Here is a 12,420-nt window from a genome sequence, read left to right as displayed (position 1 = left end):
GACATATACAAAACTTCTGCTTAGATAAGAAATTTCTATGATTGTTCTTCTTTTACAAATACCACCACATGCTTTCGTATTTACAAACCTACCATTCATTGTAATATTTTTCATTCATTTATCCCAACTGTTTATTAGGTGGAGTCCAGTTGAATTCAACTTTAACAAGCACTGTTGCCAAAGAGACAAAAAAGAGCCACATTTTGCCTACAACGGTTTTTTTTTTTTTTTGGGCTAAACAACAACATTATCATTTTGCTTATGGCGTTAAACACGCTGACAAACATTAAAGGCATTAAGTCTGGAACATGATGTGGGTCAAAAGATTTAGAGTTTGGCCTACCTCTAGTACTTTTTTAACTGAAGGTCTCATTTTATTTTAAATACACAATGACAAGTGATAGTGAATTTTAATCCTCACATTTTATTTAGTTAGTGGATGATGTGACAGTTTCGCATTAAAATAAAAGGAGATTTCAATTAAAAAAAGTATTAAAGGAAAGTCAAACCCAAAAATTTGCATAGGAATTGTACTGGTTTTGCTATATAATATGAGAGGTATTACGTCCATAATATTTTCACAACAAATCCTTGTTGTCAGGTTGTTACTGGTTTTTAATTTAAATTTACAACTGAAATTACTTTGTTGCCCACTAAGTGTCTGTTTGACAAAGATTATTTTTGCCAACTTATTTTACTATTCAGCTTATTTTTTTTACTATTCATGAGTTCCATTGTACTTTTTGGTACTTTTCATGGGTTCTACAATATATATTTTAGTTAACTTTTACCTTTATCTACAATATTTTCAGCAAAATAATTTCAGTTTCAACAAAATAAGTGGATCCCAAATGGACCCTAATAACAGCAAGTAATAACCTGCCACATAAGATTTGTTGTAAAAATATTGTAGATATAGCATTTCTCGTATAATATTGTAGTCTTTTACTATAAGCATTTAAATTCAAATTCAATTCATTGCACTGAGAGGGTGTGGGTTCTTATTTTTGAACAATACCCAGGCCCAAGTGGAATTAAGGATCCTAGGCTCCCAAAGAGTTTTGCACTTGTTGTTTGGTGGACTAGGCTTGGTTTACCGCAGCTATGATGAGCTAATTACGAACCAAGTTGTGCACATAATATGGATCCTACAACACATACATATTCATATGTGCAAAATATATATATATATATATATTGTAAAACAAATGGCTAAGGAATAGTAAAGAAATAAAGGAAAAGAGAATAAAGGATGTTAGGAATCCTCAGAAAATAAAATGATATTTCATTATATTGAGTTTTAGTACATTGAGCCATTCTTTCCACTAGGATATGTCACAAGGTTCAAATAAGTTTAAAAGTCACAAACTTAAATAACTCTTTGTGAGCTTCTAAGACTTGTGAGGTTTGAATCCCCTTGAATCCAAGTGTATCCTCTAGTGCTTATCTTAGGACCACTCACAGTGTTTTTCCTCTTTTCTTCTTTTTTGAATTTTTAAGAAGTCTTTCAAAGGCTTTTTTGGCTCTGATTAGTTATTACTGAATGAATTTTGCTGATGGCTTGATCTCCTTTTATAGTACCTTCTTAGGGTTTTTGGTGTGCCATTGATTCTCTCCATTTGTTGTCCTGTGTACTAGAACCAATGTTGTGTTAGCAACATTAGTGGCTGGTCCTTTCCTTATTTTCTTACTACATCCTTCTTTTGAGGTTTCCCCTTAGAAAGTCCCTAGCTAACCTTTCTTTTTGTGTGGGGGGGGGGGGGGTGGGGGGGGGGGTTCCTAAGGGCTGACTTTCAATCTTCTCTTCCCAAAACTTCTAGATGAACCTTTTCAAACCCCACCTTTTGGTTGCCTTATCTTTTGTCTTTTCCTCTAAATGGGTGGATTCCTCCTTGTCAAGCTGAAAGATCCTCAACCACCTTCCTTCATCGTTCACTTTCCTAGGTTCCTCGAGATACCAGACTTCTTTTTATCAAGTGTTGATTCCTAAGTCATCAGCCTTTTTTCTAAGTCATAAGTGGTTGATGGGACATGTCTACCTTCGTTCCTTGTGTTCAGAGGCATGCTTTCCTTGAGCTGTACAAATCCCAGTTGGCTCTTTCCTGCATTTCCCAAGGATCTCCTTGGTTTTGGCAGTCCCAAGATATCCTGGTCCAATCCCTTTTTGGCTCCCCAGGGGACTCTCTTCACAAAGACTAGGTTGAGCTGCCTTTTTCCTTTTTCTTTCTTTTCTAAGACCCAACGCTTGCCCATTTCATGGCTTTGGGCCTCCTCTTACTCATTTTAAGTGGGCATTGGCTGACGAATTGGGTCTTGCCTATCTTTGAGGGCCCATTTAGTTTTAGATTTCAACACTTGTGATACTTTGGATTATTTCAACTGAGATAGAGAGAGTCCCTATTTTTTTTTTTTTCTCAAAAACAAAACAGAGATAAAGAGAGTTAGGTGAAGACGTGTTATCAAAAAAAAAAAAAAAAGGTTAGGTGAAGATGAATTTTCTTAAATAACATGATAGAGTTATTCGTGCTTTTTTATTTTTTTTATGGGAGTTATTTGTACTTAGTGGGAAGAAATTGCCATACTGCAAAGAAAGAGCATTTTAGTTGAAAATTAATCGGCTCCAGATTTCTGTTCAAGAGTATTATTTGCTTGGATTTTAAATATACCTATTAGAAAATATTTGTAATAATATAAATATATACTCTTAATTAAAAATAAATAAATAAAAAATTTCCTTCTATTTAGATTTTATTACAGTCTAATTACAAGTAGATAAAGTTTTTCTTTTATTTGAGTTTGGGGATTCTCTTCCAATCTGTTGCATCGATGTACCTATAACTATCCTTGATGTCTTTTAATCACATTACTCATTAATTCATAAAATGAGTGAATGTTATTCATTATTCTTCAAAAAAAAATTATATAAAAGAGTGAATGTTAATTTAATCGGCGAGTAGTATGTTGACAAAAGTTTTCTTATCCACATTATAAATTGATGTAATTGCTGAATTGTCAATTTGTAATTAAATTCATGTGTTAATTGTAAGTTGTTGAATTATCCACATTATTGTACATATCCCTAGGATTATACAAATAGCGCAGATTAACAAATCCTCTTCCTCTGTCAGCGTATAAAAGTCACCACCAATATACAAATAGCGCAGATTCCAAGCTTAGGTGGTTGAAAACGCCTACTCGGCTATCCACATGAGCCAAGGAATGGTAGGTGCTTCATGCAAGATCTATGTGATGATGTGAATGAAAATAATATGAGTAATGCAATGATCATAACTTTTACTACAACTTTGGTCACAATTTGTTCACGTGATAAGTTGTGAGTAGCGAAGTTGTCGACCCACCATTTTTAGTCCACTATTCACAACTTGCCCCATTAACAAGCTGTGGCAAAAGTTATGATCCTAACATTTTCCAAATAACGTCTACCTCCAAACTAATGTGTCAGTAATTCCCTCCAATAATTGGCTATATAAGAATACCTTCAACTTTCGAAGTGAGTTCTTACAAAAACTTTAGAGCAGAAAACACTCCCTTCAATCTTCAAAGTTCAAACCCCCTTTGTAATTATCTGCTCCCATTTGTAACCAATTTATAATTTTTTCCTCAACCCCCAAGGTTAATTCGTATAATCCTCAACAAACATCATCAAGTGTTCTACCTTGCATGTTAATTCAAGTATCATTATGTCAAGTAAGTTTTCTGTTTCAATCATTTTATTAGAGGATAATTAATTACTCTATAAACTTAATTAATTGCTTTCTTTCTTGCAATTGTTAATTGGGAGTTAAGTCTGGTCGATATAGGATCGAAACAAGCCTTTGCATCACCTTTGAAAATAATCTGGTCCCAGTTCAGAGATTGTGCCACTTCATCTTACTTTCCTTCCGAAAATATTCTTCTTAGTACTTTTGTAGCTTCCTCCGTCAATTTACATGGTTCCTTTCTCTTACGCTCGTGTTTGAGTTTACATTTGATGTACCAAATCTTCCATGCAGCCTAGTGCCAACAAAAACAATTCATATTTAAAGTCTGTTATCTTTAACTCGTCCCATACCACTTCTGGGTTTGTTTTATTTCTTGTACTTCTATCTTGTTCTTGATCTGCATCTGTTGCTTGCTGTGTGTATTTCCATTAAAAAATAAAGATATTTTTTCTCTGTCCACTTTTATACCAGAAGTTGCTTCATATATAGTAGTAGGATTTCCAAAAATTTTTGAATTAATATAATATTTGTAGTATCTTGACTTAAGATGATACTAATTGCTAACCCATGAATTTTTTTTCTACCTTTTACTCTTCTCAGGGAAGTTGAACGGCGATCTACACACAGAAGAGAAAGGTAAGGTAAAAGGGGTCTCCTTGATAGATTCCCTATGAGGGAGAGACGTAATTAACCTCTTGATTTCCCATTTATTTGAACAAATTATTTTGAGTAATTATAAGTTTACATTATGCTAGCAATATAAATCTTATATTGCAAGTACAATGTAAACTAAGAATTTTCCAATAACTTAACAGTAGATATTAAATTACTGGCTTTCCCAAACGCTCCTTGACATTTGGGTTATCCTACAAAATTTTACCCAGCAATGGCATTATGACCTAATCTCAAATTGTGCTTTTAATTATTTTAGTTAGTATATATATACACACACACACATGTACAGGGGGTGTGCGTTCCTATTCTTGGCTAATATAATTGCACTTACATCTACATGTGAAAACTTTTTACAGCACCAGAGAAGATCATTCTAAAAAATCAAGCACTTCAAAAGGTTAGAAACACATCTTTTTCACAACTATTAATATGACTTATTGCAATTACAATAACGTTCTTTTTCTTCAGGTCCATCATATTTACATTACTTTTATTAAGTATCAATCAGAACAGGCCATGCTAACAATTGTGAAGAAATTTTTTCATGAAAAAATATTTATCCCTAAATTTATTGTCTCTAATAATAACTAGTTTTTTGAAATCCACTACGAAAACCTTTTTTTTTTTTTTTTGGGTGAGTATGTGCGCGCTGTTTTACCATCTTATATTTGCAATGGGGGAAATGTTAATTGCTTCCTTTCTACCCAACCCAACTCTTGGGTATTCTGGGAATTATTTGGGCACAGCGAGGAGCTTTAGATATAACATGTATGGCTATTTAGTTGAAGCTAAAACTATATCAATTGGATACAGAAATATTGAAAATCTTCCCCTAATATGTTGTTTTGGAGAATCTGATTTTAAGCATATTAGATATGACTTCGCTTTAAATAATGATATTTTTTCAAGGTTTCATTCATAAACTTTGTTATTCAGAATCAAATTTAGATTTGAATATATATAAAAGCATTCACATCAAACATGTCAAAAAATATAGCATTTAGTATCTCAAAACACTACTTTATCAATTTTAACACTCCACTTTATAATACACCAAATATCAAAAATTTTATATTTTTTACCACTTCATTAAAATATTATTTATTTATTATTTATAATTCATTTTTATTCTCCATGAGACATATCTTTCTCTGTGTGTGTCTCTCTTTTCCAAGCAAAAACAACCACCCCACCCCTCATGGCCACCACCAGACACCACCCATTCAATGTCACCACCCTCACCACCCAAGCCACCACCCACAACAAAACTCACAACCAACCACCAAATCAATCAACCCACACCCACCAAAGAAAGATTTCACTAGAGAGAGATCGAGAAGCGAAGGCAAGCGCAGAAGTAACCCACGGCCTCAACACCCAGCAACCCACAACCTCAACACACATCACAACCCATGGCCTCAACCCATGGCATAACTCACAACAAACCACTACAATCAACCACCGAATCAAACAACCCACACACACAACCCAAAGCCACCCCAATCAACTCACACGTAGACCCACCTGGAGAAGAAAGCTCCAGTAGATGAAAAGAGAGAAAAAAGTGTGAGAGAGAGAAATGATATTTTAATTGAAAATTAATAAAATACTATTATTTTTTATAAGATTTGAGCTACAATAGGCTATCATTTTTGACATTCTACTGTAGTTAAGATGTTAAAATTTTAAGAATAGCAATTTTGATGTGAGTGACTTTTTAAGGGGATGAAAGTTAAAAATGAGATTTTAGCATTTTTCATATCTTTGATATGAATGCTCTTAATGCTAAGAATGACTTTAGAAAGGAAAAAAAAAAGTTGTTAATTATACAGTAACGTTATGTTAGTGACTACTGTGTTTGGATACCGCTTATTTGCTGAAAATTAAAAACTGAAAATACTATAGCAAAATAATTTTTAAATATGTAAATAGTACTATGAGACCCAAATTTATATTGAAATTTGTGTTTAGATGACTTTTGTGGATTTGTAAACAATGCTGTGGGATTCACATTTTTTCAACAAAACGGACTAACGCCAGCCATAAATGCTATCCAAACGTGCACTAATATGCGTTTGGATTGCATTTCACCAGCTGTTTTTACATTTTCCTTTTTTTTTTTAATTTTTTTTATTGTGTATGCATTTCAAGAGACACAATGCTGTTCAGTGGGTCTCGTGTATTGTTCATGAAACTCACAAATACTTTATAAAAAAAAATATTAAAAATAGGCCCCACGATACTATTTACACATTTAAAAATTATTTTGTTATAATTTTTTCAGTTTTTAATTTTTAATTTCAGTAAAATAAACGGTATCCAAACGGATTAGTGCTTTGTATTGGATTGCTTTGACTATAGAACGTTAGTCCTTGGGCCCATCACCAACCCAGTTGACAAGTATTTCAGGAACTAGTCCTAAAACTTAGTTTTTGGATATTCTATTATTTGTCATAATCGTACTAATATTTTCCGTTATTTTTCAAAGGCATCAAAATATGAGAATCTTTTATCAATATGTATCTCAACATGGCTCACCTTCCTCTAACGTGATTTCATATGTTGCAGTACATTTTGGAAAAATGCTACCCACAAGAGCATGAGCAATTGAAAGAACTCAGAGAGGCCACAGTCAAGGAACATCCTTTTTGGTGGGTCATAATTTTCTTTCCAAGCACTATTTTAAAGTCATTTTGGTTTGGATGTTTGATGTGTATATAATTGCTTTACCATGGTGAGAGGGAGAAGAGGGAGGAGCAGAGAGAAGGGAATATATCATCCTCTGAATTTTGTGTTTACAAATTTCTCTCATTCTCTGAAATTTAAACGAGCTCTTAGTCCAAAGTCAGAAAGTCCCACCAGAACTTGTTGCTTGTTAATAAATATTTCTATTTTTATTTATTTTAATAGAGATAATTATTAACTATTTTATTATTTCAATTTAATTGGGAGATATATCTCTGTCTTGTTGGCCCAAATAATACGTGACAAATTCTTTTTAGGAAAAATTACAACTTATTCAGCTGTGGTTTAGTCAAAATTTGAATTGCCTATCTGTGCTTTGAAATTTGACATTTTACCCTCATAAGGTTAGTTCAATTAGAGTTTTGTAATCCACATCTTTTAAAAACATGGCCAAATATGTAATTTTGCTCCACTTTTATGTTTCTCTCCTCCAAAAATACAAAAAACACAAAAATGCAAGATTAAATAAGATAAAAAAGAATTTCGTAGAACACTTGCATCATGGGATTTCAAATCACAAGTAGACAACTTAAATTTTGGTCAAACCTCAGGTGGATAAGGTGTCAAATTTCAAATTACAAATAGGTAACTTAAATTTCGGTTAAACCAGAGGTAGGTAAGTTGTAATTTGCTCTTCTTTTTACTAAAGAATATAGAAATATGTGGTATAATTTGAAATACGTCACTAAATTTTGATGTGGCCTATTGCAATGGGTTTAATTAATTTTGGCGAAAACACTATTTTGGTCCCTACAGGTCACAGTCAATTTGGTCCCTACATTTTGGAGCCAGTCAATTTAGTTCATGTTATTTTCTACTCACACTCAATTTGGTCATTATCATTAACTTACTAACAGAAAATATTTACATGGCAAACAGTATGCACTATTGGCATACTTAAATATGTAATGTAGAAGATTTGGACCAATTAAAAATTGCCACATCAATTAAAAAAACATAATAAGCTGCAACTCAGCTAATCTGAGTTTTCAACCCCAGAAAGATCCCACTTCACCCATGACCCAAACAGCCCAGTTCATCAATTGTCAATCAAACTCAACCTTCATCTTCATCTTCATTGCTACACCGCTGGCCACCGACTGACTTTAGAAGTCTGTTTCAGATCAGAGTGGACGTGTGGATATTCAAATCATTTTCCCTTTAGAAGTTTGTTTTAGATTTGAAATTTTGCTATGTTGGATCGACTTGTGGAACCCACTATCAGGTGGGTTTATAATTTCACCTAGATCACATCATCCATCACAGCAGTTCTGAGGAGGCTAAGGAGGTGCCATTTTGAAATTTGAAGAGTAACAAACATTTACTACTGAAATCATTTATATAGGTTTATCTTATGTCGACATTTTGATGCGTATATACAAATTTATCATTGTTACTAGTTAAATATGAAAATAAGAATGAGATAAACACACAAGTATCGTAGAAAAGAGTCCAAAAAATTATGAACTCATAACCTGTAAAACTCATTTAAAGGATTATTCCTACATTTTGAGACATTAAAAATTCATTAAGTGATCATAGAAAACTGTCCACAAATAAAACTTTTGAGGGAATGAGACTTGGAGTTTGTGGAGTTGCCGAGTTATGGAAATATCGGCACTGATGGCAAGCGGCGTAGCAATGAAGATCAGATGAAGTGGCCGAGAATGGGTTGGTTTGACAGGTAATGGACAGGGTTGTTTGGGTCATGGGAGAAATGAAATTTGTCTGTGTTGAAAACTCAGATTAGCTGAGTTGCAAGTTACTGTGTTTTTTTAATTGATGTGGCAATTTTTAATTGGTCCAAATCTTCTACATTACATTAATTACACATTTAAGTGTGCCAACAGTGCACACTGTTTGCCATGTAAGTATTTTCCGTTAATAAGTTAATGGTAAGGACCAAATTGAGTGCGAGTTGAAAATAACAGGGACCAAATTGACTGACACCAAAATGTAGAGACCAAATTGACTGTGACCCCAAAATGTAGGGACTAAAATATAATTTTTGCCATTAATTTTTTGAGCCTCCTACAAATTGCAAGAAGAGGAGCATGGGTACAGCCATAGCTTTGTATCTCACATTTTATTGCACTTCATTTTATTAAATTTCATGCACTGTTACTGCCTAAGATAATAAATTACATTTTTTTTTTTAACATATCTTTACTAAAGTTATTACTTTTGAACTGTGTTCATGTGTGGTAGGAGTTTAATGAATGTGCCTGTCGATGAAGGCCTCCTCGTCTCAATGCTTCTAAAGACCATGAATGCGAAGAAAACAATAGAAATTGGAGTTTTTACTGGTTATTCTCTTCTTGTTACAGCTTTAGCACTACCAGCTGATGGAAAGGTAGTTTTCAGAATTTTAGTATTTTTATTGTTATTTTTTTTGGTTACACCCATTTTACATTATTGAGCATATATATAGCATTTGAGTGTAAGGACCAGATTAAACTGAGGATTTCATTTTTGCAGATAATAGCCATTGATCCAAACAAGGAAGCATATCAAACTGGACTGCCGTTTATTCAAAAGGCTGGAGTGGAGCATAAGATTAACTTCATTGAATCAGATGCCTTGCCAATTTTGAATGATTTAATTACCAATGTAAGTTTCTTGCACGATGCATGATGCAATTGTATGTCTACTTAAGTTAATAATCGTTCGTTTGTTAAATAAAAATAAATAAATTGCAATCGTGGGTGCTTATACTAGAAGTATGGGGTCAAAGTGTTTTCTGTTGTTGATCGTATCCAACAATCAAGAAGCAGAACAAAATTGCTAAAACATGAAGAGTTTCCAATTTTATTATTATTATTATTATTATTTTTGATAGGATGAAGAGTTTCCAATCAGTTCCAACCAGACAATAGACATCAGTACTCTGAGAGAGAGAGAGAGAGAGAGAGAGAGAGAGAGAGAGAGAGAGAGAGAGAGAGAGAGAACAAAAAAACAAAAAATTGGGCTGGTTAACCATAATGTACCTCAGTACGTGATAAAACCATGACAAGGCAATATTTTGCAGTTAACAGTCTAGTGACAAGGAAATTAATAAAATAATTTACTAACTCCAAAATTTTTCATAATTACTACATAAATTTTCTCCCTTAAAAGATTTCATTCCTTTTCAATAGAGTTTGTGTTGTATCTTTATGTTAAAATCTCGTTCCCTCTCCTATGTTTGTTTCTAATTTTTTTTTTTTTTTTTTAAGAAAAAGTTTGACCTCCCTTGAATTTTTTTTGGACAAAGTTTAACTTTAAAATTGGTTATAGTCTTAAGATACAACTTTACTTTCTTTATATATATATATATATATATTGAAGGTGAATTTTGACAAATCAATCATTGAATTACATCTTCTTCTTATATCCTCATGCTTACAAAATTTCTAAAAAATTAAAGATCAATAGCTATGTCATCAATAAATTATTTAAATTATAAGTTTTTGTAGTTTAAAATTATGTATAAAATATAAGGTTATAGATCATACAGTAAATAATATCCAATTGATACAAAATTTGACATGTATATTAATAGTGTAAAGAGCATACAATTCAACGGTTAGATTTTTAAAATATGTAGTAGTGTTTATTTTATTGAGTAAGGTTGTAGTCTTAGGCTATAACTAATTTTGTAACTAAATTTTGTCCATTTTTTTTTTTACCTTTGCTGCTAGCTACTTGTAAATATGCTACATTAGTAATGGGGAAAATTTTAGGTTTTTTGTATTTCTTTTCCTCCCCTATTCCTAAAAGGGGAAAAAAGTGAATCTAAAATTTTCTCTTGCTAATTTTTTTTTTTTTTTTTTTTTATATTTTGATGAATAATGACATTCCAAATTTGATTCCTATATGTGCAAATAATTTGACCAAATTCATAATTCATCAATATTGTCTTTAGTTCTACTCAACTGAACCTCTTCACTTCTCTTCCTAAATACTTATTGTAATATATGTTATGGTCCATTTGAATTGAGAAGAAGAGGGGGAGTAGAGTAAAATAGAGTAGATTTGGCCCAAAATTGTCCTATTTTTAGCCAATTTTACTCTACTTCCCTCCACTCACCCTCTTTCTCCCCTCTATCCAAACAGACTCTTAGTCTTCTGTCTCCTTTTATTTTGTGCAACCAAAGATAAGTTGCACGTATATACTTGACCTTAATTTCCTAATTATGAATACAGGGCAAACAAGAAGGGGCATTTGATTTCGCATTTGTGGATGCTGATAAGGAAGGCTACATCAAATATCATGAGGTACTTTTGAAACTGGTTAAGATTGGTGGAATAATTGCATATGATAATACCTTATGGTTTGGTTCAGTGGCAGACCCTGAAGAAGATAAGATTGAGGAATTTTTGAGGATTGGCAAAAAGTATTTTGATGAATTGAACAGCTTTCTAGCAACTGATCCCCGCATTGAATCATCCCTCATTTCAATTGGCGATGGCCTCACCCTCTGTAGGCGCATCTGCTAGCAAAATCAACAAATTGAAGTCCTTGCTAGACTAGCAAGTTAGTCAAATAGTTATTCAAAATAAATCAAAGATTCGTTTGAAAAATTGTAGACCGTGTGATGTAATAACTATTCTTAGTAATAACTATTTAATTATCTGCTTATGTTTTTATTATAAGAAATATATTTTTAGTAGTGTTAGGTTCTAAAGATTTAGGAATTAATGTATTTAGAACTTTAATGTGTAATATTAGCAAACCATGATCAAAACAGGTTGTTTAGTCTTGTTTATGCTTGCTTAAAGTTGTGTTTTTTATGTAAAGATGGAATCGAGCTGATGCGGAAGTTAATATGAATTCGGCCTGACTTGATTGATCGAAGCTTAGGCTCGATCGATCGAATATTGGGCAGAATGTTTTCTCTGCAGAATTCCAGTTCAGCCCAAACTTTACTTAAACGTCTTAGGGTTCAAATAAAATACTTCTATATATAAGGGAAACCCTAAAACATTTTTGAGAGCTTTTAGAGAGATTAAAGTGTCATTTGTGCCTCTTTTTATTTTTAGAATTTTGTACCCAAAGGCTCTCTAACGGTTGTTGCTCATATTGCTGTTTGTGTGAATCTCTTGTGAGATTTGTGAGGAGCTTTCCTTCACACAAGTTTAGGATTATCAAGGAGGAGATTTCTTCAAGAACTTAATGATCATTTAGTTGCTGCACTAAGGCGCTTAAAGATACGCAAGCGAGGGTGCTTGTATTTGCTGGAGAATCCAAGAAAGAAAGAGTCCGTGATCTCGGAGCTTGCACGTGGTCGTGTCAGTA

General features: G+C 32.9%; 1 protein-coding gene across 1 annotated transcript; it reads left to right on the top strand.

Annotated features, from left to right (window-relative positions):
• The first annotated feature begins 3,481 nt into the window (after positions 1-3,481).
• LOC112011654 (flavonoid 3',5'-methyltransferase) lies at positions 3,482-11,763 on the top strand. Its single transcript, XM_024044018.2, has 7 exons — positions 3,482-3,708; positions 4,323-4,358; positions 4,754-4,794; positions 6,966-7,048; positions 9,351-9,495; positions 9,621-9,752; positions 11,328-11,763. The coding sequence occupies exons 1-7, from the start codon at positions 3,702-3,704 to the stop codon at positions 11,619-11,621; spliced, it is 738 nt and encodes a 245-aa protein (XP_023899786.1). The 5' UTR covers positions 3,482-3,701; the 3' UTR covers positions 11,622-11,763.
• Positions 11,764-12,420: the final 657 nt, after the last annotated feature.

The sequence above is a fragment of the Quercus suber genome, unplaced genomic scaffold (assembly GCF_002906115.3).
Source record: "Quercus suber isolate HL8 unplaced genomic scaffold, Cork oak 2.0 scaffold_496, whole genome shotgun sequence".
Taxonomy (NCBI): Eukaryota; Viridiplantae; Streptophyta; class Magnoliopsida; order Fagales; family Fagaceae; genus Quercus; species Quercus suber.
Note: the sequence above shows the minus strand (reverse complement) of the source record. Positions and strands in the feature narration are given on the sequence as shown.